The 23,327-nt window shown below is 51.6% G+C and overlaps 9 protein-coding genes across 9 annotated transcripts; 7 read left to right on the top strand and 2 right to left on the bottom strand.

Moving 5' to 3' along the window:
• Positions 1-266: 266 nt before the first annotated feature.
• On the bottom strand, positions 267-1,922 carry COCVIDRAFT_24056 (hypothetical protein; the record flags this gene model as incomplete). Its single annotated transcript, XM_014704114.1, has 4 exons — positions 267-1,257; positions 1,306-1,660; positions 1,711-1,790; positions 1,840-1,922. 4 exons carry the CDS (start codon positions 1,920-1,922, stop codon positions 267-269), a joined length of 1,509 nt encoding a protein of 502 aa, XP_014559600.1.
• A 335-nt stretch (positions 1,923-2,257) lies between these two features.
• COCVIDRAFT_35146 (hypothetical protein) lies at positions 2,258-3,013 on the top strand (the record flags this gene model as incomplete). The annotated part of the gene is made up of 2 exons (XM_014704148.1): positions 2,258-2,459; positions 2,508-3,013. 2 exons carry the CDS (start codon positions 2,258-2,260, stop codon positions 3,011-3,013), a joined length of 708 nt encoding a protein of 235 aa, XP_014559634.1.
• Positions 3,014-4,363: 1,350 nt separating this feature from the next.
• On the top strand, positions 4,364-4,576 carry COCVIDRAFT_91264 (hypothetical protein; the record flags this gene model as incomplete). The annotated part of the gene is made up of 1 exon (XM_014704149.1): positions 4,364-4,576. A coding segment is annotated over one exon (213 nt), but the record flags the coding sequence as incomplete, so codon positions are not given.
• Positions 4,577-4,723: 147 nt separating this feature from the next.
• COCVIDRAFT_91475 (hypothetical protein) lies at positions 4,724-5,805 on the top strand (the record flags this gene model as incomplete). The annotated part of the gene is made up of 4 exons (XM_014704150.1): positions 4,724-4,861; positions 4,919-5,074; positions 5,128-5,250; positions 5,302-5,805. The coding sequence occupies 4 exons, from the start codon at positions 4,724-4,726 to the stop codon at positions 5,803-5,805; spliced, it is 921 nt and encodes a 306-aa protein (XP_014559636.1).
• A 1,473-nt stretch (positions 5,806-7,278) lies between these two features.
• COCVIDRAFT_13449 (hypothetical protein) lies at positions 7,279-7,893 on the top strand (the record flags this gene model as incomplete). Its single annotated transcript, XM_014704091.1, has 1 exon — positions 7,279-7,893. The coding sequence occupies one exon, from the start codon at positions 7,279-7,281 to the stop codon at positions 7,891-7,893; it is 615 nt and encodes a 204-aa protein (XP_014559577.1).
• Positions 7,894-15,830: 7,937 nt separating this feature from the next.
• COCVIDRAFT_13450 (hypothetical protein) lies at positions 15,831-16,821 on the top strand (the record flags this gene model as incomplete). Its single annotated transcript, XM_014704092.1, has 2 exons — positions 15,831-15,984; positions 16,049-16,821. The coding sequence occupies 2 exons, from the start codon at positions 15,831-15,833 to the stop codon at positions 16,819-16,821; spliced, it is 927 nt and encodes a 308-aa protein (XP_014559578.1).
• A 1,351-nt stretch (positions 16,822-18,172) lies between these two features.
• COCVIDRAFT_91245 (hypothetical protein) lies at positions 18,173-19,939 on the top strand (the record flags this gene model as incomplete). The annotated part of the gene is made up of 4 exons (XM_014704151.1): positions 18,173-18,286; positions 18,791-18,868; positions 18,921-19,667; positions 19,856-19,939. 4 exons carry the CDS (start codon positions 18,173-18,175, stop codon positions 19,937-19,939), a joined length of 1,023 nt encoding a protein of 340 aa, XP_014559637.1.
• Positions 19,940-20,814: 875 nt separating this feature from the next.
• Positions 20,815-21,464, bottom strand: COCVIDRAFT_35150 (hypothetical protein; the record flags this gene model as incomplete). The annotated part of the gene is made up of 2 exons (XM_014704152.1): positions 20,815-21,021; positions 21,387-21,464. The coding sequence occupies 2 exons, from the start codon at positions 21,462-21,464 to the stop codon at positions 20,815-20,817; spliced, it is 285 nt and encodes a 94-aa protein (XP_014559638.1).
• Positions 21,465-22,470: 1,006 nt separating this feature from the next.
• COCVIDRAFT_91384 (hypothetical protein) lies at positions 22,471-22,701 on the top strand (the record flags this gene model as incomplete). The annotated part of the gene is made up of 1 exon (XM_014704153.1): positions 22,471-22,701. A coding segment is annotated over one exon (231 nt), but the record flags the coding sequence as incomplete, so codon positions are not given.
• Between the last annotated feature and the right edge of the window lie 626 nt (positions 22,702-23,327).

The following is a 23,327-nucleotide window of genomic DNA, read 5'->3' on the forward strand; positions in this document are numbered from 1 at the left end:
AGAGAGAGAGGGAGACAGAGCGACATTATTCTATTGCGGGAAAAGAGCGAATAGAAGTGTACATTTGTAAGAATACAAGCAGAAAAAAAACATACTCACCAAGATAGATCCGCGTGCGCGCGGCCTAACGTTCAGAGAAAAAAAATCAAACACAGTCTACTATGCTCGCAGAACAACTCCTTCCCCCTTCCCCAGAAAAAGGAAAAAAAACTCCCGCTAAATGCAAAAAAAAAAACAAATGCCTAACATCCTCACGGCGGGCTCTCTCAATGCGCAGCCGCGACTAAAAAGGTATTCGTAATCAGACAAGTCACCATAACAATGACACCGTAAATACTCAGTGCAAGCGCCATCTTCCTCAATAATCCCCTTCTAAGATCACGATTCATATGCCCCTCACGCGTGACATAGCCTTCAACCTCGCCACTCTGAAACTCATCCTCGTCATCCTCGTCCTTGATGAGGCGCTGGTGGTGAGTAGACTCTGGATCCGAAATCTTGTAGTAAAACAGGCCTGGAAGAATAAAGGAAATGGTTGTTGAACCCGTGGACCCGACGTACGCCAGTACCTTTTCCAGGCTGGTGACGGTCATGGCGGTGATGAAAGACAGGACGATGAGAACGGTGGAGATGATTGCGAAGCGGAGGTCGCTCATTTCGGCGCTCTTGGGGGCGCCAGGCTTGGGCGCGTTGTTCATGAGGCTGGCACGTGACGGACTGCCTTCGACCTGTTTGCGCGCACCGCTGGGACGCCACTTGAGGCAGGCGTCGATGCTAGCGCGGCAAGGGTGGATTTGTAAGGGGTACGAGAACATGACTAGAATGACAATGGCAAGTCGACCGATGGTGCTAGCGGCCGCGGTAGGGTACATGGATACGATGTTGCCGTGGATCTTGTCGCCGTAGGAAAGGTAGCCGGTGATGCCAGTCAAAATGTATAAACAGCATGCGCCGCCGATGGAAGCAAAGATGACGGTTGTTGTCCGAAAGTGAGAGTTGTCGGCAATCTCGTTGAGAATCGAAAACATGTTCTGGTGGCATGTATATGCAAAGACGATGACAGGGAACGCAGCGAGGGCAGGCACGGTACCGGCCCATTGAAACACGCGGACTTCTCCTCGGTCTGCGATGGTATCCCCTTTAATGTAGTGTGCGACAACCAGAATTACAAGGTATGCAATAGAGAAAAGGGCAATTATGCTCGTGTACTTGAGCGAATCCAAACGGCGAAGGAAGGACAAGGGAATAACGACAAGCCTGGGACTGTTAGCTCACGGATCTGTGGTACATTTGCATGATGCTTACATGAACGCAGTGATCCAAAACTGTCTATCGACCAAGAACGCCATGTGTGCAGCGCCTGGCGCAAAGCCTCTGACCACTCCCGGCATCAAATCTCCAATGATGATCAGGTAACTGACTGCCACACCAAAGCACTTGATCGCGATCGCGGCATCGAATAAGATGGAGAGGTTCGGGTAGGTCATCTGGGACAGGGTCGCAAATGACACATGGCCGCGATCAATATACCGCGCGCATCGAGTCTGGAGGTATAAACCAAAACCCGCGGTTGTGCCAGCCCACGCGATCACGAATATGCCGAGGAAGATGCCCATTTTCGAGAGGGCCGATGGCATGGCGAGAAGACCAGCGCCAAGGACTAGGCTTGTTAGTACTTGTGACAACGGGTATCCACGGGTCAGAACATACTGGTGTTGGCCAGGTTGATCACACTCGAGATCCACGTCGCCTCTCCCTTGAACCCAGCATCGTGCTTGCCTCTGCCTCGCCTGCTATTGTCAGCTTGTGTTGAACAGGCTCCAGAGATGTGCTTCTGACCTTCTTCCTCTTAGCGACCCGATACTTGAAGACATGGGGTCTTCGTCTGCTGGCTCGGGGCTGATCGCGGAGTAGGTAGCCATGCTCTCCTGGAGGGTGTAGAGTGTACGGTAGTTGTTATTGCGAGCGCATACGGTTGAGGCCAAAAAGCAATACTGTCGATGTGTGAAGAAACGGTCGCCAAAGTGTTGCGATAAGATAAGAGAGGCTGTGCCTGGGGGGGCGACAGGTGAGGTTGAAAGGGCTCTGCTGACGTTTGACGTTAGGCACAAGGCAAACGCGTTCGGAGAGGTCTCGGAGGCAGATAAGCAGATAGCCGCCCGCTAAAACCCAGGCTCCGTTCCGCCCGCGTTCACTAGCTGCGTAGGAACGCGATCTGCATCTGCAGACAAGACATATCTAGCAATTCACCACAGCCATGGACGAATACGAGGAGGCAGTTCTTTTCACGTTTTCGCTACTTGAATCACGGCTGGATCGCCTGGAATATGTTCTTGGAGGCCCTCAGGAAGTGGCCAAGGACAAGCCAAGGACAATAGCGGATAGGATACACAGGATTGAGCAGTCGTTGCAGCAGCTAGCGGGCAAGACGGCACTGCTGGACGAAGCCAATAGTCTACGTATGCAAAGTCAATAGGTGAGCCGCTTCTTAGAGCTGACGAGACAAGTAAGCAAACACAAAGACGTGCTCAAGCCTCAGGTCGACGACGAGGACGAGGACGAGGACGACTACGAAGACGAGGACAACGCTCCCCTTGATACTGCTCATAAGACGGCATTGGTCGTAGAACGCGCGACTAGCTTTGCGACGACTGCGTCACAGCTCAAAGCACTCGAAGATCAGCACATACCCACGACGGATGGTTTCACCAAGCTTGCAGCGCTGCGACCGCGGATTGCCGAGGCAGAGGAGCGTCAGCTTCAGCAGGCACTCAAGATGTCAGAGTTGAGGCGGAGGAACGGGCTCATCAACCAGAGGTACAGGCAGGTCATGGTGCTGGGAACAGGCAGGTGTTGGGTGGACTACAACGAGAGGCTCACGCAGGCACTGCGAGCATTAGTCAGGGAGGAATACAGACGGCGGCCCGAGGACGAAAAAGACAATGGCGACGAGGGGGCGCATAAGGAAGAAAAACCAGAGGAAGAAGAAGATGCCGAGGACGACGAGTTGTGAGAACTGTCAGCACTGTCGCAAGATTACGTTGGGCGACATGGAGCAGTGGGAAAAAAGAAATTACCGGCGCGGGTGAGTCGAGAGGCAGGATGGACCCCTTGAACGGACGAAGAGGTGGATATTAGTTGTAAATGTGTAGACGCATGTTAGGTTGACGTGGCGCAGTCCTAGAGTACATAGTGTGCATGCATGCAGGAGTTTTTCTTCTTCTTCTGCACCCTGTGGCAGATGGGGGTAATTAGGAATGAAGAAAAAGGCATGAGGTGGCTACAGTCGAGGCGAGTTGTCGTCATGAGGGAGGGGCATTGTTGAGGAAGCAGGCACATGGACATGCAACAGGGCGGATGGTGCCGGGACCGGATGTCAGGTAGGCAGATTTGAGTTTGGTCGACGAAATAGGATGGGAGTTGTGAGGCGTTGGCATGCAGGGGTAACGGTGCGTGTGGGTGATTGGACAGTGGGGGTAGCGAAGAAACATTGTGCCATGTCATCGAGGCAAATGGTCAAACATGACGATGCTTGATAAGCGCCTGGTAGGCGGCCATGATGTCGAGGTGATGTTGTGTAGGGCTGCGGAGAGAAGGATGCCGTAGGAAGGCGTTTCAGCGGCGTCTCGAATCATCTGGCGAGGCCCAAAGCGTCGTGGCGGCCTTGTGAGGGCTTAGCTAGAAGCAGCACGCACCAGGAACAAGACGTGTGTCTGTGCAGTGTGGCTTGTACCTGACGAAATTGATACTTGATTAAGACGAAGGACGAGATGACGAGGGCGGTGCTGACATGGCCACGTTGGCTTCACAGGGGACATGGTGCCGACGACGATTCTTTGCGTCTAGAGCGGGCCAGTTGCGGCAGATGGGCGCCCGATTGATGGGGATAATTCAAAGAGGCAGGGCGCTATGCCTAGGCGGGGGTGGCTGTTCGCTGCCCTGAAAGGCGTGGTTCGCGATGAGTTCGGGGGGACACTTGCTGCAGGGCTCTCGACAGGAACCCCCCCTGACATTCTGGCTGTCATGGCCTTTGTGCCAGTCGGTTTCGCCCAGCCAGCAGAAGCAAAAACCAGGCGACGAGCGTCACAGCGGCAGGGCGGGCGGGCGGGCGGGCGCGACGAGGGAGGCAGAGAGAGTGGACTGCAGCGTCTGTTGTGTGCTCTGCTGTCGGCGTCGCTGTCGTTTGATTGTGCTCGTTGTCGGCGGCTCTCCGGGGGGTGTGGGCAGGGCTAATGCAGTCGACGCGCGTGTTCAGTCGAGCGTGTCCAGGCCGTCTGGCTGAGCTGGAGCGGTACCATTTTAATCTGCATACGAGTGGGACCCGCCGCAATCCCCGACCGACCCTGGGCGACCTGGCCGGCCAATGGCGCGCCCCAGCCTGCCCGACTTGAAACCGTCGCATCTCTGCCCTAAGCACCCGTTGCCAAAAGCCCTCGACGCCCTCTCCATTCATTGTCCTGTTTGCTTGCCTGTTAGCTGTGCTGCGCTGTACCCTCCCCTCTTTTTGCAGCCGCCGCCCTATCGCTGCTCAAGACACCACACACTCTCCCACACGCACACACACACACACCACTATATCCATCCCTCCATCGGTACATCCGCACTACATACAATACCCCCTCGCTGCGCCTCGCTGTCGTCGCTGGACCAGACCCTGACACCGCGCGCCCACACCCTCATTCATTCACTCGCCCCCATCCATCGCAACCACCACCAACAGTATATGCCCTCGTCCCACTCAGCCACATCCACCTCGTTCGCAAAAATGGAAAACGGAGGCTACGGCCAGAGGTCGTCGGGCTTCAGTTTCGGCCGCATTGTTGGCGACCCCTTCGCCCTCGCCACAATCTCCATTGGCATCGTGAGTCGCTCCTGCCCTTCTCCAGTCGCGCCTTCCCTCGCTAACCTCGTGCCACAGCTCGCCTGGATCATCTCTTTTGTCAGCTCCATAATATCGGCCATTCATGGCGGCTTTCCAAACTTCGCATGGTGGACTCTGGTCTTCATGTTCTTCTGCATTGTCGGCGTCACCGTCACAGTCGCCTCGGATGCTGAGCGGACTTACCATGTCGCCGTACGTTGTCTTGCGCTCAACATCCCCAGGGACGCCTTTGCTAATTCGCTCAGATTGTCGGTTTCCTTGCTGCTGGCCTTGTATTCACCACCTCGTCTGTCAACTCGCTCGTTTACTCGCCCGTTACCCCCTTCGAGGCTGCTGCCGCCGGCTATATTCTGCTCTCCATGATCGCGGTAAGGCATACACCTTGCCAATTACTCACCACCACCACTGACATTGTCCAGATTGTCTGGATCTTCTACTACGGATCGCAACCACAAGCCAGCCACCGCGCCTTTGTCGACTCGTACGCCCTTAACAAGGAGCACCCAGGCTCTCGCTCGTCCCGACCAATTTCCAATGGCTACACGAACCGCCCTGAAACCCAGAGCGCCGCCCCCCAAATGTACACATCCGCCCAACTCAACGGCTTCGAGACCTCCTCTCCCGTGTCCGGCTACCCCGGAGGCCCCACTGGCGCAAACGCCCGCAACTCGTCCGCCCCACCCTTCGGCGGTATCCCCTCCCAGGCACAAAACGACGAGGCTCAGCAAGAAGCTACCATCGAGTACCCCTACCGCGCCAAGGCCATCTACAGCTACGAGGCCAACCCAGACGATGCCAACGAGATCAGCTTCCAGAAGCACGACATCCTCGAAGTATCCGACGTCAGCGGACGGTGGTGGCAGGCCAAGAAGCCAAATGGCGAGACCGGTATCGCGCCCAGCAACTACCTCATCTTGCTATAAAAGACTGGCTCTTTTGGCTTGCGCCATTACGACCCGCCATGACCTTTTCCTTGCACTCCATTACCTTTCATGTGCGCACTCTGTCTCACACTTCTGCATCCCTTTCGCCGGCCGTTTGACTGCCTCGACCAGGCTCTTAATCGACGATCTGTATTGATTTCACGTGCTGAGCTTGCTTGTTAGCTGAGCAAGAGGAGGGCACCCTAGCAACCAGGCGTTTGTGGACTGGCCACCGCTACCCTTGTGCGTTTGGCGGCCACTCTTCTGCACGATACCCCAGTTTCCTTGTCAGAATAATTTCAAATCTGTGTCCCCTTTCCCATTGCACACGTCTACTGTGTGCCTTTCCCTTTACTTCTCTACTTTATTCCATCTTGTCTTTTCTTTTTCGTACACATTACATTCCCCTTGTTATACTATCTTTGTTCGTTTTGCTGGGACTTTTAAAAACGCGTAGAGCAGCTGTGATTACCCAATGGCTGTTGGCCTGCCTGTTTTCTATTGGCGCATTAGGTATCTTATCTACCGACCTTGTATCTTATATTCTGCTGGTTTTCATTGCGTGAGAAGAGAGGAGAGCAGGTGAATGCACTCCACACACTGAGTTGCAGACACAAGTCGCACGTCAAGTCATGTTGGATCATTTTGTTTTGTACGTATCCATGTCCGGATGTTCTGAAGACGGCAAGAGAAGGGGACGAAAAGGTGGCGGCTTCCAGAGTCACGCATAAGCATGTTTTCTTTTGAGTCAAAATCAGATTGGTGTAACAATGAAGCAATCAAGGGCTGTTTATTTGCGACTGAATGCTTTTCGTTTTCTAGTTGCTTGTCCGTGTTTGTCATGCGTTTGGCGAGATGCAAGGAACTTGAGGAGGGCTTGTAATGGATTGAGTGTTCAGCATAAGTCCGAGCGTGAACGACAATCTCGCAGACGGGTAATTTTTGTAGTAGTTGTAATATTGTCCAAGTCTTTTAGTTGCATACCCCACAACCGAGTGGAGATGACATGAAATAATCAAGCCGTCATCCAGGTTCTATCGTTCCCGCATCCTTATCTTATCGTCAACTCTTATCATCTCGATTGTGACTATACATTAGGCGTGCTATGGTTCTATAATGGTTCTATAATCTCATTACATCGTACTACCTAGAACACAATCAACCTAATTCTTCTCTGTGCTGGAATCGTTTCACAGACGAAGAAGATGCCACCTCCCACCTTCCCATTTCATCACCCGCTCAACTGGCAAAGCGGGGCTGCGGAACCATGACCTGCCCTCTGCGGGGCAAGCTCCGTACGCCATCTAGTGGCCCAAGTAAACATACCGGGTCATCATAAACCCCAATTTATTTAATCATTCCAAGAAGATTTCTCCTTTGCACATCAAAACCCCGCAACTCTCACCACACATACTGAACACGTCTTGTCATCACCGTCACACCACCACCACCACCACCACCACCACCACCACAATGTCCGCCGCCCAAGCCCTCCGCGAAAAACAAGCCCCCATCAAAGAAGGCTACCGCACCGACCCTTCCTCAGCCGTCGTAACCCTAAAATCCACAGGTTCCCTAGACAGCCACTCAATCACATGCAAACTCTCCGACAGCCCCGCCATCAAAGAAGCCCACCGCGTCGCAGGCCTGCACCAAAAAGCCGGCGGCGACGATCCCTCCATCTCTGGCGAACTCTGCTCAGGGGACATGCTCCTCGATGCTCTCGTCGCTTGCTCGGGCGTCACGCTTAAAGCCGTTGCCACCGCGCTCGGCATCCCCATTGTGTCCGGCACTGTGACTGCCGAGGGCGACTTGGATTTTAGGGGTACGTTGGGTGTGGATAAGACGGCGCCGGTGGGGTTGACGGGGATTCGACTGGATTTTGCGGTCGAGTTTGGGGAGAGGGAAGATGGGAGGGAGATTAGTGAGGAGGAAGTGGAGAGGTTGGGCAAGTTGACGGAGAGATATTGTGTTGTGTTGCAGACGTTGGTGCATAAGCCGAGTATTGGGGTTAGGCTTGTGGGGAAGGGGGGTGGGAAGGAGAGCGAGGGGGTGAGGAGGGAGGTTTCGCATCAGAGTACTTTGTAGATGGTTGGTTGGTTTGGGGGGAAGAGGGGGTCTTTGTAAGGGTTAAGGTATTGTTGAAAGATGAGAAGTGAAAAAGAACAATACATTGAACGAATATGTGTACGCAAATCTCTACCATCGCTTTTTTAACTTAAAAGTTATAGATGTAGGAACAATAGTAAGTCAGTCCCAGCAATATATACCACGTTCCTCAGCAGTACCAAGTTTATATTTTACAAACCCGTATCCTATTTTTTTTTCTCCCACTTATACGAAAAAAGCTATATTGAGTAGTACTCGTAACTTAATCTAAAGAAGCATTTCCACACTAACCTTTCGTTATTCGATCTGGAATCGAGACGAGATATATCAATTTATCGAATCATTTTATAGAGATAACACCTCTCCTTACTATCTCTAATCTTTTAACTGACGTTTTTTTTTACTGCGCTAATAATTAATACATAGCCATCTCTTCTTTATCTTGGCCGAAAAAAAGAAGAACAGAAAAGAGAAACTGCCTAACGACTTACAATGTTATATTAGAATAATCGCATAATAGCTATAGTACTATTCCTTTTTTTTCTTCGTTGAAGCCTAATAACTGGCATGGTTGGAGTGTCAGCCTGCTATTACCTTTTTTTTTTCTAAAGAAAAATCATGATAGGGTGTGTGGTAGCTGCGAAATAAACCGGTTGTATTTTAAGCCAAAATCTAAGCAGCAATCGAGGGCATAAAACTTACCTCTAAGCGTTACCTTACTTATCTTAACCTCCTCTCTCTCTCTCTCTCTCTTCGCTTCTATCCCTATATAAATTACAGTTTGAAAAACAATCCTTTATTAGGTTCTATTTTTCTTAAGCACATTATATACGCTCTATGAATCTAGCAATTCTTTCTTTCTTTCCTTCCTATCAAAGAAAAAAAGAGAAGGAAAGTAACTAACAACAGTCTTGATTCTTAATAAACAAGAGGGCTAGAGCCGATGGGCAAAAGAAAGGAAGGCGAGGAGTGAGAGGTTAGAGAAGGGGAGTTTTTGCATAGGAATGAAACTTTAACAAGGTTGGGAAATTGACAATTCTACTCTCTTCTACCTACTTGACTCTTTAATTCTATGCCTCTTAGCCCCCCCCTCCCCCCCCTTGCTATTATATGTGTACAAAATGGAGATGTAGAAGCAAATAGAAGATATAATGTACCTTTGCATCTATAAAGAAGAGGTGAAGAATATAGAGTTTTATACTATCACGGTAACACGATATACGCGGCAATTATATAGGTTATAAAAAAAAAGAAAAGCTAGAGAGTAGTTTAGACAAAGGGGGGATGTTGAAGGTGATGTGGGGAAGTGTATATAAAGTTGAAAGTAGAGAGGTGTGTATTATAGATATATTGATAAAACAATCTAGATAGCAATCTGAGTCAGTCTGGGTTGTTTTGGCACGGCTTTTAATCTAGTACAATCTAGTGGTCTATATTAGATAAGATTTCTTGTTTGTAATTTTAGTGTTTTGATGCTTTTTTCAGGGATTGGCTATAGGTATATTAGTGTTAGGGGGTTAAGAGAGAATAACTAGGTTGTATAGGTAAGTAGGGATTTAGGATGTATGTTAAAGGTGACAAGGAAAGTGGACAGGACATACTAATATCGTTTGGGAAAGGAAGTTAGCATGGTTGTTTGGGAGAAGAGATTAATATGACTATATACAAGGTTTTACGTGGCGAGTTCCTGGTTATCGTGTTTACATCCCCGTACATAGCGAGGCACGGGGAAAAAGAATACGAAAGTAGTTCCACCTATTCGTATATCCACATGCAACGTACAACCAAGGATAGCAAAACATCACAGGTAGCGACATGGCATGTTAATCCCTGCGATTTCGTCTTGAATATTCTTTTCGTTTTGATACTTAGTCTAAAGACATGGAATTCAGAATTCTAGACCAACACGCATGCCGGCCGAGAGAAAGAGAAATATGAGCTAGCCCAGCCAAGTTGTCAAAATGCAAGGGTATCCATATACGACATTAAGATAACAACCCGCAAACTCCCGAACTCTATAAACAAGTGCTGACGTGAGCTTTTTTGTTCGCCTTTAGTATTAAGGTTATATCTAAGGTTAACGCGGATACGTCGTATAAAACAACCGAACAAAAAAAAAGCGAGTATGCACTTTTTTAGTCTTAATTTCCCCTTTGGTATCTCAAATTACGATGTAGCCCTTTTTTTGTAAGGGTTGAAGAAATTGGGGGGATCTAAAATACACACACGTCACAGAGAGTCAGTGTTTCTTTTTTTCCCCAGCCTTGTGCACTAACACAGGATTAAGCCTAGCATGGGGTGTATATCTGCATTTTCAGGCCCCCCCAAAAACCGATAAACTCTACTAGCACTGACTTACACACATAAGGGTGAATGAGGTGTGGGAAAAAGGTCTCGCCACCCATCTTTCTACACCGCTCCTGTAATCTAGAAGGAACAACGTGTCATCGAAGAAATATAGCTTCTAGACAGTCTGGTAGTTAGTAGGGGGAAACGAAGAAGCGATCAGCCCACCATCATACTCAGACACACACACACACACACGCACCCATACTTCTACCCGCACACCACTCCATGCACACTACTGTACAACGCACGCTCGTGACTTGCCCCGCGTCCGGTCAGGAAAACCGAACAAGTCACCAGGGAAGCCATCAGAGCCGCCCCCCAAAAAAATCAGGGTACGGAAAATGGGTGCCTCAAGGGCGGTTTATTTTAGCGGCATGCGGAGAAGCCACCGTTAGCACCTTACTGGAAGCGCACTACGTTTGGCAGTTGGAAAGAAACAAAAAGAAGAAAAGAAAAGAAAAAAGTTCTTCGCTGTTAGGGTTCACCAGCCCTTCGTAAGCCCTTCTACGATCTGCAAGGCGCAAGGAAAAAAAAGAAAAAGAATGCAAAAGCAGGGTTTTGGCGTGCATGACCGTAAACCTTATGGTGAGTAAGTTCGCTCAGCTCCGAGAGGGGGATGTCACATGATACAGGAAAACCGAATCGTGCACATGTGTGTGTGCGTGTGCGCGCGGGGGGAATGGATGGATGCGCCTTTCTGTGATTAGGGTACTTTTGAAAGGCTCAATGGTCTCATGGGGAATCACGAATGACGCGCAGCGGAGAAGAGCCTAGCTGGAGAATCCATCGGCCGGCTGCGCCCTAGTTCGGGGGGGTTGATGGCTCGCTTTAGCTTTCTTCGTTACTTGGTTTGCAGCTCAATTTGGGGATGAGGGAGGGAACATACGTAAGTTTTGCTTAGTCGCCCGCCGGAAAAAAAACCCGCCAATCATTTGTGACAAGTTAGTTGGTGCAGATGACAGCGGGGAGCGTTGGAAGCGGATGTAGCCCGGGGGGTGGGAGGCTATGCACTTTCGACTATGCAGTCATCTTGGCTTTCGGGGTCCGGGGTTGACGTCACGAGAAAGGGGGTCGACTGTCACTGGTCGGGGTCGACTGGTCAACTGCATCGGGTGCGTCCCGTCTGCTTTGAAACATGTACGGCATTGATCTGATGGCGCAAGTAGACACGGTAAGCGAAGAATAGATGGCATTTCTCACTCCTTGACAGCGATTACCATGACATTGAGATGTTTCAACGTAGGGATTCTTGCCCCAACCAGGGAAAGACCATGCTAAATTTAAGCTCGACGTTAGGGACGTCTAGTGCAGTGTTTCGACACATCTGACGTACCATGATTTGAGAAAGGTCTAGACACCGAGCGGCCCGCAACGATCCCTTTCTGCCCATCCGCTATTTCTGAGCGGCGATTGACAATGGCTTTTCTCCTATCTGTATCGAATGCCACTACGAGTGCGACACGCAGGCGGGGGGTTCCCTGCGGGCGATCTGCATCATTTGGGGCAAGACGAGCGGTCACTAGCTGACTCTGCTTGGCCCGATGCAACGACGGAAGCGTAAATGCGAGGACTACTACTAGTAGCAGTCCTAATGTTTTTGGTGCCATATGTACACACCGTATTCCCGTATGCCTCAGCTTTGCTGTTCGTGAACGATATCTGAATACGGACATGGCCTGTCGATAATAACCGAGACAGACGGTACATGCAGGTGAGCTGTCACAATCGTCCGCACGCAGATCGCCGCAGTTTTTAGCTTCTCCATAATGTCTATCATCACATGTAGTTCGCTGTCGCGTGCAGACTCGGAAGTATCCTAGACCCCAGGCTAGTCGTCAATGCTTCAAGTTACGGTATGCGCCTCAAGGTTCTGACCATTGTCTGTCACACCATGTGCAATCAATACTGCACAGGATTTTTTTTGTAGTATTTGATATCCCGGCCAGCCTCGCCAAGCTCTAGATGGTGGGCAGGGTGATGCAAGGCGGGACTCATTGTCGGAGACATACTATTTGAGATCAGCGACGCCGTCTTCGGGCGGCTGTCACCCACAACCAGATCGGCGTGTTTATCCCTGATCCCGCGCCAAGAGATTTTGATGTTAGTGGTGCCGGGTTCTCTTTCGCTTGCGCTTCCGAGCAGGTGTAAGTAAGTAGGAGGCCTGTCGCCAAGAAAAGGGTTCTGGGATGGCGTTGTGAAGATGCGGGATGGCTGCAGCATCGACATGTCGCAACTCTCTCTCAGGCCGGATCTGCAGTCAGATTGATCGTCGTGTCTGACATGGCCACCCCTTGTCATCTCGACGACTCAAAGCAAGGCTCAAATACCTGTTTTAGTGCAATACTGGCAAGCGGAGCCGAACGACGAAGGGTTAATAGTGGAATGGTGGCTGTGCCGACGATCCCTGGCTGGGTGGACATTTAGTCTATCCATATGCAGGAACAGCGTCATAAGCTGGCTAGCCAGTGTCAGCTACCGAAAAAGCGCGCTAGCTGGAACACTTTTGGAAGGGCAATGCTGTGATTGGGTGAATACAGCCACCCAATAGCCCGTGGAAACTTCGGTACACAAGTACAGGAAAATCGACTGATGAGTTATTCGATATGACTCGCAAATATTCGGCATTCCCAAAATACCTGACTGATGTAAATTCGAATGCTCACAATAATGGTAATCGGCAGGCAACTGTTTTTGTGGTTCGTGTCGAGGACCATACATATTGAACACATTACTTGCATAAAGTTCTCTGGCAGATCAATATTCATCTGAATACCAATCTAGGCATAGTGAAGATAACCAAATATACACACATACCATTGTTGACAGATGTACAAGCGTCGGATCTCGGCTGGCGCATGTCGAATCGGCAAAACGACCAAGAGAGCAGAACCACAGGGCTGATGTGCAGAGAATCTGGGGCCAGGAAAGTGATCTCCGGAATAGCCCGAGTAAGGTGACGGGCATTATTGTGCATGAGGCCCTCGTGACGGTGCCAAATTGTGGCTGACTGGATGAGCATGCCACTCGTAGGCAGCAGCCAGTCGCCTGCGACGGAGATGGTTCCTACAAAAATATGTAAATGGAGTCGATCCTATTCGGCGTTATATCAGTGGAATTGGACGCCGAATTTATGTCGGATTCAGTCTCTGGTGCCTAGACGTAGTGGTGCAATAGAGTCTGTACAGAGCTCCTGGTCCAAAACAAGTGTCTTCCTTGTCACGGCGCAGAGATGAGATACCATCATAGAAAAGACCATATAGAGTGAACTAGCATCTTTGACACTCGTCTTTGAAATGTGTGAATGGCAATTCGATAGTGGACTTAAGGCGTCCAGGAATCGACGGAATAAGAGAGCGACCAATCCAGTGCGACCAACACATGGATGCTGATGTTTCACATGCTGGTAAGCTTTTGGTCGACAACAATAAATGGGTCTAGACAAACGTAGCGGGGAAGTATCGGCATCTGGGACAGTGGTAACATCAGAAATCATGCGGGACAACAGAGTGTCGCCTCACTGAACTTAAAGCGAATTCTGTGACGCCGTAGGTAGAGCGTCAAAGACGACGATGCACGCAAAAAAGCTTTTCCGCACTTCTTGGTTTGTGTGTGTTCAACAAGGTTTCCAGGCGTACAAACGTCGAGTGACGACGTTTCAGCGCAGTGCTTGCGAGCATGCTGTACATATGCCATATTGTCACTGCAAAGGTATCGTGATGTGCAGATGATGCGGTGCGTGATTGCTACAGTCGTCCCAGATACCGGGTAAATGATAATGTGGTGTTCATGAATGTCTGGAAGTTGGTTGATTGGAGAGTTTGTTGGCATGCGGAAGAATGAGTGGGGTAATTGAGATGCATGTACAGCACCATGCGTTGTGCGACTGTATCTGCATTCTTTTCCTTGTCCGTCGATGCTTCTACAGGGACTGGATTCCGCCCACGACAACCAATCCTTACGCATTAGTGGTTGACAAAGCAGTGGCGATTCCGAGAATGTGGCAAAAGATGTGCTTCGACGGCGATGTGTGAACCTCGCACAAGTGGCACGGGTACGCTTGCCAGTCTGGCCATTATCGTCAGGTTGCTTGTATCTGATCTATTCTTCCGATGGGGTTGTTCTACAAACATCAAAGCGGACCCCTTCATCTCGCAGGCGATCCGGTGTGCATTATCGCAAACAGGCGGTGTGATGAACGATCCAAGGTCTGGGGTACAAGATGGGGTGTCGCATCATGGAAATGCACCGATTAGCAATGCTGGCTGGTGTAGATCGTGAGGCTTCGGCTTGTGGTGAGTATTGGCACTAGGCCAAGCGCTTGGAAGTAGATTCTAGCGACATGCATGCTTCTAGGCGCACGACAACAGTGCTTAGGAAGCAATGTTTGTCTATATTACTTGAACTCTTAAGTTTGGAGGGCAGATTGAAGGTCCGTCTCAAATCACAAAAGGCGTCCGTGGCTTCCGTCTGGTGTAACAAGACCAGTCACGATGGGTGTACCTGGTGGGTAACAGAGACCGGTGAAAGGGCGAAGATCTAGATGCAAGAGACGGCGTCTTGCAAGGACAAGGTCACTGCACATGGTTTGCAGCAAAGAGCGAGACTCGGCTGTGGAGAAGTCCTAACACCGACTATAGGGAACCGTTGGCTAACGTTCCAGTATCGAGGCGATGGCTACGCTGGCGTAGAGTGACAGGCCCCTAGGCCATGGCGCAAGGGGAAGGTTAAGACTGGCTACGAATGATGGCTGCCCAGCAACAGGATTGATGGACTGTCAGGCGGGCCAGTTGCTGTTGTACGCTCGTGTGGCTGCTGTCGATGGTACGCGATAAGCTTGTGAGAGGGCGCGTGAAATGCATTGGGCTGGAAACGGCCAATTCAGGCAAGGCCTGGTGGTGTTGCTTCTGGTTAAATTTTTTTTCTTGCTAACGAAGGAACCGATCCCGAGCCAGAGGTTCGGCGTGCGGGCGGGATGATCATGGTGGACATGTTGAACAACAGCCAAGAGGGTGGAAGCGGGTTACGCGTGCACACGAGCCTGATAACGGTCGGACCAAGGAGGTAAGTACTTACATAGGCCAAGGCAGGCCGTGTGCTGGCGGCATGCACGGGTGCCGAATGCGAGAACAAGGATAGGGGCGAAGCGCGGTCGACGAAGGTTCGCAGACGCAGGCGCAGGGCAAAGTTTGGCGGGAGTGGTGGTGGTGGTGGTGGTTGGATGTTTTGGCTGCGACGGCGTGGAGTTTGGCGTGGAGTTGGCGGGGGGGGAGCGTCTCATCTTGTTTGTATGTATGACAGCGAGGCGGACGAGGGAGTATGTCGGTCATTTCCAGGCTGATAGTAAGATGGATTTGTGTTTGATCGGCCGGCTAGCGGGACGTGGGATCAGCACCGGACGGGGAGACGCGACGCCGAGAGAGGCATGGCGGCGCCATCCCTGCCGTCTATCATTGAGGCGCAGAGACGTCGTCGCACTATGCCCAACCTGCCATTAGCAGTCGCTCTGCATGCAACTGACATCTGTCACTTGCAGAAGGGGCCCGTCGACTTGCAATGGATGGCATGGCATGGCATCGTGTTGGCTGTGGTCATGGCCGTGGGTGCGAGCGAGCCAGTGGCCGGCTTGGCCGGGCTCAAGGGGCGTCGTGGTTAGTATCATCGGTTTTGTTGTTGGCTTCCCTGTCAAATTTGGCCAGGCTGTGGGTGATGTGTACTATGCACGTAAGTACATGTGTCAATGTACATGTGTAGCAGCCATGCATGGACAGACACCGGAGCCCTGTAGTGGGCAGGGTAGCAGCAGTAGTAGTAGCAGTAGTAGCAGTAGTAGTAGCATCAGCATCAGCAATACTACCACCACCACTACCACCATTCCCAGCATCATCCACCTCATCATCATCGTCCCCATTAATACCACCAGACCATGTGCAGCTGATTCAGGGTCCACACAGGCAACGTCTAGTCGTTCCCAGAGTAGCCAGGCGTAGACAAGACCATGACCATGACCATGACCATGGCCCGGCGGTGGATCATCTCCCGCTCGACACGGCCGAACCAGAGCCGGCGACAATGCACTGTCGTGCCAATGTCGACTGTCGCATGTCGCAACTCGGCGGGCGTGGGCTGTCGCTCGAATTCCTATTCCTGTCGCACGGCGAAAACGCCTCTTCGGCCTTCCCAACGCTCGCAGTCGCAGCTCTAGCGCCTCTTCTGTGTTGCCTCGACACACCCGCACAAGTCCTGCCCCCCGGATGCTGGTACGCCTCCGTCGCACAACTGTCGACGCCCTTCAAGCCACCAGCCTGGTTGAGTGCGGCGGCAGCTGTCTGCCGGCTATCGTGCCTGGTGCTGCGTGACATGTACCACTCTGCCTTCCAGTCGTCGGGTACCTGGCTGCCCCTCACCACTCCCACTGCTTGCTCTTTCAACATGCCATCATGGCCGCCTCTATTCGTGCTCGTGCAGACGGTGCATCGCCCACCCGTACCACTCACTACTACTGCTACGATGACTGGGGGGCACGCGGTAATAGGAGTCGAGGACATCGATGCAAGCTAGCGCCGTCCAGCTAGCACCCCGCAAATGCTGCTCCTGAGCCGCTCCTAGTCCACATCGTAGTCTGTGTTGTTGGCGTTAGTGCTGGTTACTATTTTGTTTTTTGTTTTTTTTTCTGTCGTTGTCATGTTGGCCCAGGGTCCAAGGTCGATACACAGGCACAAACTCTATGCAATGAGCGGACATGGCCTGACAATGGTCAAGGGATGAAGAATGAGAGAGAAAGAGAGACAGAAGGCGCACCTAGAAGGGGGCCCTGTACCAGCGAGGGCGAGGCGCGCGTGGAGCAGAGGGTATTTGCTTGGCCGTAGCCCGCTTTTTTTTCTCGCCGTCATGGAACGTTGTGGGATGGCTGCGGCGTCGAGTGTATGGGCATGCCGAGTTGGAGGACGCAAAGGGCCAGAGGCAGACGACACCCTGGTCCGTTTCTGCGGCGAGTCAGAAGCAGCCAGATCTGCGACGATTCGAGAGGTGTGGAGACACCGGGCGACGCTCAATGGCGCTTGCAGCAGACGGCGCAGCTTCAGCGCGCTGGCTCGTGCCTCGAATCTGCGGCGTAGGCGGAGGGTCTCTTGTTTCCTACCTAACCCTACCCTCGGCCTCTATCCGGCCAGAGCCTGCAATGTGCACGCTCGGAGAATATAGACCAAACCTTACCCTCACCTGTCAAGTCTACACACGTCTTGCTAGCCGCGCTGCCTCCCTGCTCATTGGCCGTCACACGCTGGCCCCCCTGGCTCATTTTGCTCGTGCTGCACGATCAGAGTGCATGGTAAAATCCACGGCCCGTTGCAGTCCTGCTTGGCCATAAACGCCTCCTTTGCCAATCCGACTTCTTCTTAAACACCCGTCCACCCGTCATCACCACCCCAGCATCCCGTCCTTGTCCCCTACCATTCGCTGTGTGCTTGCGCCGGCTCCCTTTCCGCTCCCATCCCCGCTGTGGCTCTGCCTTTGTACATTCTTCACCAACCCCCATTCACGCCCTCTGTACCATAATAGCCCCCGAGCCCGCTGCCCGCCCCGCATATATCTGCCATCTACATTCCCTGGTTCGCCCGCCCGGTACTGCCCCCCCTACGTTGCCTCATCCAGTTACCCGTTACATCACCACCTAGATACCTGGGTAAGTCGCCCTTCCCTTCTGCTCTCTGCCTGCCACCCCGCTCGTGTCTGATGGCATTCAACGGTGCCAGTCAACGGTGCCAGTTGGTCCTGGTACCAAGCTGTCACCAACTATGGATGAGCAAATGGCCCCGTCCACTCACCATCGACACATTGACATGCACTGCTCTCTGTTGCTAACGCCTGCATTTGCTTCTCCAGAGTATTTAACCATCCCACACTTGCCCCCATGGAATATCTTACCCTCCAAGATATTCCGCACCGCCACTGTGAACCACTGCACTCGCGCAAGATGAACTCGTCACATTCTGCAGAGAGTCCGCTGGCAAACATGGTTGCTGCGGTAAGTCACGATTCTTCTTCTGCCACTTTGGCTGCTTCCTCTTCTACTGCCTCGATGGCTTCCCCTACACCTTTGTCTCCTCCCCCTTTCCTCGAGCCTGCCCTCAAGCCCCCATCACCCCCACTGCCCGGCTCCTTCCGCGCCACTGCAACTGCACAAGTACAAGCACAAGCACACGCCCACCAAGACAAATCCCCCGGCTGTTGCCCCCCTCCGCTTTCTAGCTGGAATCAAGTCATGGACCACCACCACGAGCATGCTCAGGACAAGGTCCTGAGTCGCTCTCTTTTCTTTCCCCACCAATATCATCATCATCCTCATCCTCATCAGCGGCACACTCCACCACCCCCACCAAAGAGACATTCCAATCTCTACTCAGTCATCACCTCGCACTCCTCGGAGCAAATCCATTCCCACAACGACAATGACACCGACCCTGGTGCGCGCACCTACCAAACACAGCAGCCAACTTCACACACAAGCAGTAATCTGACAGAAACCCAGAACCATCACATGCGCAGCTCTCCACCAATTCAGCCTGGAGAACAAAGCTTCCCCGGCAAGCTTCCTTCTTTTTCAGAGGTAAACCCAGCTTTCGCATCCGACCACATCTGGGCACTGCTGACTTGTACAGTTTCTTCACACCACCCGAACCACCACACCACCAAGGACACCCCAACGTCGACATGGATCGGCCGACAGCTCTCCTCATGCGCAGCCCCACTTTGACGAGGTAGCGTGGGCCGACAGCAAACGTAGGCGTGTCGACACGCTTGGTGACATCTACGCTCGCGGTAGCATCGAACCGTCTTTTGCTGAGCCTCGCCGCATGAGCAGCGCCATCGACCCTGCCCTTTCCGGCTACTCACCCCACGTCTCCCACCAGCACTCCGTACAGCCTGTACCATCAGCCTATTCTCACCGTGCAACTCCTTCCTACCCGCCACCTCACCAGCAAGCGCCCCCAATGAACCCCCATGTCCGCCACCAGTCTTCGCCCGTTCCTCAAGGCCAGATGCCTTTTGCGCAGCCAGCAATCCACCAGCCAATCGCTCAGAACCCTTATCAACCACCCATGGTTCAACAGAGCTACTATCACGACCACCAGGCAGCCGCCTACAGCGGCTACGAACGGTCCCAGGATTCCTACTACCCTCGAGCTTCCTACTCTGGTTACGATGCACCCTATGGCGGCGACATTCGCTTCCAGCACAATGTCGGTCTTGACCACAGTGCATTCAACAGAAAGCGAAGAGGAAACCTACCCAAGGAGGCTACCAACCTACTCAAGGACTGGTTTGCGGCGAACCGTCAGTCGCCCTACCCAACAGAAGATCAGAAAATGGAGCTTTGCAACCGTACTGGTTTGAGTCTCAATCAGGTAAGTCGCCATCCTCCAGCCAAAGTGTCAACTGTGACACTTTTACTACATGTGCCATTTCTGTCTTTCAGTGTCGTCTGATTTAGACGGCAGCGTGCTTTCGGGCCGTTGAACGACCTCAGATCTGTCTTGTGGGACCTTTTACAATCTTGCTACGTGCTACCGGACAAGTGACTGACAAGATTTAGGTATCCAACTGGTTCATCAACGCACGCCGTCGGGCCCCACAAAAGGAGCAGCGCGAACGCGAAGCCAACGGATCTGATGCATAGACTCGCCCGGCCCGCAAGTCGCTCGGAAGTGGCGCCTTATTCTTGCCATACGTCGTCCATTACTAGCCCTTTACTTAGATTCAGTCACGGGTACGATCCCACCACACTATTTTCACTTCTTTGCGTCATTGGCGATCTGGTTGAACCAAAATTTCCTTGGCGTTATTTCTTATCCATGTATTTTTCTTTCTTTCCATCTATCTCTAGGCGATTTCTTTTCATATTATTCAGGCTCAGCATAGGCACTAAAGGTTTTACAAGCGTTTACTGGGTGCAAGAGACACCCGGGATTTTTCCTAACGTTGAATACCCTGGGACCCAAATAGGAGGATACATTTGCATGTTGGGAAACGGAGTATCGGAGACTGCTGCGCTGCAGCCGTACACTGGAGGTATCAATGGATTTGTTTGATTTTGCCATAGCTCCAAAATCATCCTTCCCACATATCCTAATATCATACACAAGAATTTTCCATACTCGACGATGACTTTTGACCATGCTTTCGTGAGGCGTGAGGTTCACACTGATTGACAAATACCCTTCCCCAGGCACCGGCAACATGAAACAACCAAACTGGCAACTATTGCGATGCATGGCGATGGACCCCAGGCGTTGGACTATTGATTATCTAGCGCCTACAAGAAAAAAGGACCCCAACCAAATGGCCAGATTTGGTTGTATATGGCTCCAGACTGGCCTGATGAGGAAATTTCCATCGCCAGATCTTTGCAGACTTAGTGATAGCCATCACGCTGTCGACGCTATGCTCGAAACGCGATGAGAAGTTCCGGTGTTTCACCAGCTAAACTCAAAACGTAGACGCACAACGGTCAACCTTTGAGCGCAGCACAGAAGCCGTTGGTATTTTTGGAGGTTACCGGGAGCGCGGCATGGAACCACTCCGGGAAAGTGTCGGAACAAGTTGAGCCATGACACGTTTGGAATTATTGAAATCCCACAGGAGAGCACGGAACATGCGTTGCTCGCGTTCCCTGTCTTTTTTCTCTTTCTCTCGGCTCCTTGAACCGAAGCAAACGAGGCAGCTCAGCCCAGCCAGCCAGACTCGCAATGCGCCCCACAGCTAGAGTTTAAATTTCACAAATCAATCACATCCGGTGAAGCGAAGGGCGAGGTTTGCATTAGAACCCTTGCCGGAGATCGTCAGCAAGGATGCCACCACTTGGGGACTGGCGTGCACGATGCCTGCGTCAACCCTGGGGGATCGGAGCCAGGACGTGCTGGTCTGGCCCGATGCTAAGATGATTTTCCCTTTCGGCTAGTAAGCCATCCCTGCACCCTCTTATTCTAATAACCTTGATATGACCAGGTTGACGCTCATTCGTCTCTCGTCCAACCTGTCATTCCTAGAAACAAATAACTGATCATGGCCATCATGACCTTGCAGGGATCCCACTTCTTACCAGGGAGCCCGTCGGATGCACTCACGCGCCCCGCCGCACCTTGAAACCAGTCACATACGGGAAGCATGATGCGACGCCGGAAACATCTGCTCGCTGGCGCCATTTTCTTTTACAAATCACTTGACACGCCTGACAATTTTGACAACGGTCGGGGAAGAGAGGCGCAAAGGATGTTGCTTAAAAAAAGCGTCCTGATGTTTCAGGCCAGTTTCTAGCGCATGTCACCTTCATTGCAAACTTGCAACTTCAACCTTTTTTAAACCCACCTTGTTTTGGCCGTCAACCTGCTTAAATCTGACAATCAAAACGAAGTTGTGTTGATCGGAATATTAACGCAGAATCGCCTGATACTTGCATCCCCTTATCACATCTCGTGCCCCAAACGAAAGCCCGCCAACCCCCCGAACCCCGGCTCGGCCCCAGACCTTTTTGCCTCTTCAATCTCCTCGCCTTTCGCGACAGCGTTGCTAGGTTAACAGTGGGACTCTACCATGTAGAGAACCCATGGTTCATATGAAACGGTTATTCTGTGGAGGCAAGGCAAGGCGAGGCGAAGGGAAATACGAAAAATCCCATCACATTTACACCTATACAGCAGAATAGAAAGAAATTGCTAACCTTTTGTAGCAAACGCTAACATTACATGCATATAATCTACAAAGCATAGCAAAGAAGCCCTTGTCCCCGGTCTTTGCCCGCGAAATAATCCTAATCAAGTCCTAGTCCATGCAAATCCTCACCTCATTCCCTATCTCTTTGCTCCCCGGCCCCGCCTTCCATTCTCTACGACACAACCCAAGTTTCAACCGTCGTCCGCACAAACCACACGTCCACATGTCACCTTCCGTATTCCCTCATCGCTTCCGCGCCCCGGATTTTTCTCTTTTCCAAACACTGACTCGACAACAAAAAAGATAATCCCCACGCGGGCATAATCGGAGATTGCAAAGAAAGAAAAAAAATGTCGGTTATGGAACCATACAACATATACGGCGTTAAGAAAAACCCCATTTTAGATGACGATCGCCCCCCAACCACCAAAATTGCCCATGTTCATTGCACATCTTTGCCTCCAAATGGTTTAAACCACCACACATTTCGCGCATTTCCCCCCCCCCTTCCCGCCCCCTTCTTCCCGTTGCCCATCACCCGCCGCACACGCGATGCTCGTCGCTTGCTTACTTTTGAACGGGAAATGTCCGGGGCCCCCCGTATTCGCTTCCTATCTTCCTATTCCATCCATCCATCCATCCATCCATCTAATCCGTCGATATGACGGTCGGAGTTCGCTGATTTCCCACCCCGCCAAGTCCCAATACACACACACACACACATCATAACCCGATATACTGGATACGCACAAGTCAAGTGTGACTTTGACGATAGCAAATGGCAAGTTCCGTCACGTAGTTAAACCCGTGGGGTCTGGACTTACACCTATGCCGATCCCTCTGCTTTTGTAGGAAGGCAATGCGAAAACGAGAAAAAAAAGGTTATTTTCGTGCCTTTGCCGGTCCTTTGATTGGAGGGTGTGTGTGTGTGGATGGAATGGGGGCGTTCCGTGGGAAACGTGGGTAAAAAGTTAGGTTTCTGCATAACCCACGTGGGTTGGGTTGGGTTGGGTTGGGGGGGGGGGATTTTATCCAGGTTTTGCACCTTTTTGTGCTGGGAAGCATGGCAGGAAGGGGGGGATGCTTTGCGAAGCACCAATGGTTATTAAGGTGCGGTTTGAGTCGAGTAGGATCTTGATACTGCTGTAGCATGACGAGAATGCGACGATGCTGTCTCTCCTGTATGGGGGGCTGTCGCTCTCTTTGTTGATTACACATGTCAATTTCATTCACGTTTCGCGCCAGAAGGTTCATCATAGCATGCAATACATCATCGGTGCTAGCAGCATCTGGACTTCGTCCAAGGAAGTTTGGGCCGCGATATACGATTACCCGCTCTTTTTTTTTGGGGGGGG

The sequence above is a fragment of the Bipolaris victoriae genome (assembly GCF_000527765.1).
Source record: "Bipolaris victoriae FI3 unplaced genomic scaffold scaffold_17, whole genome shotgun sequence".
Lineage (NCBI taxonomy): Eukaryota > Fungi > Ascomycota > Dothideomycetes > Pleosporales > Pleosporaceae > Bipolaris > Bipolaris victoriae.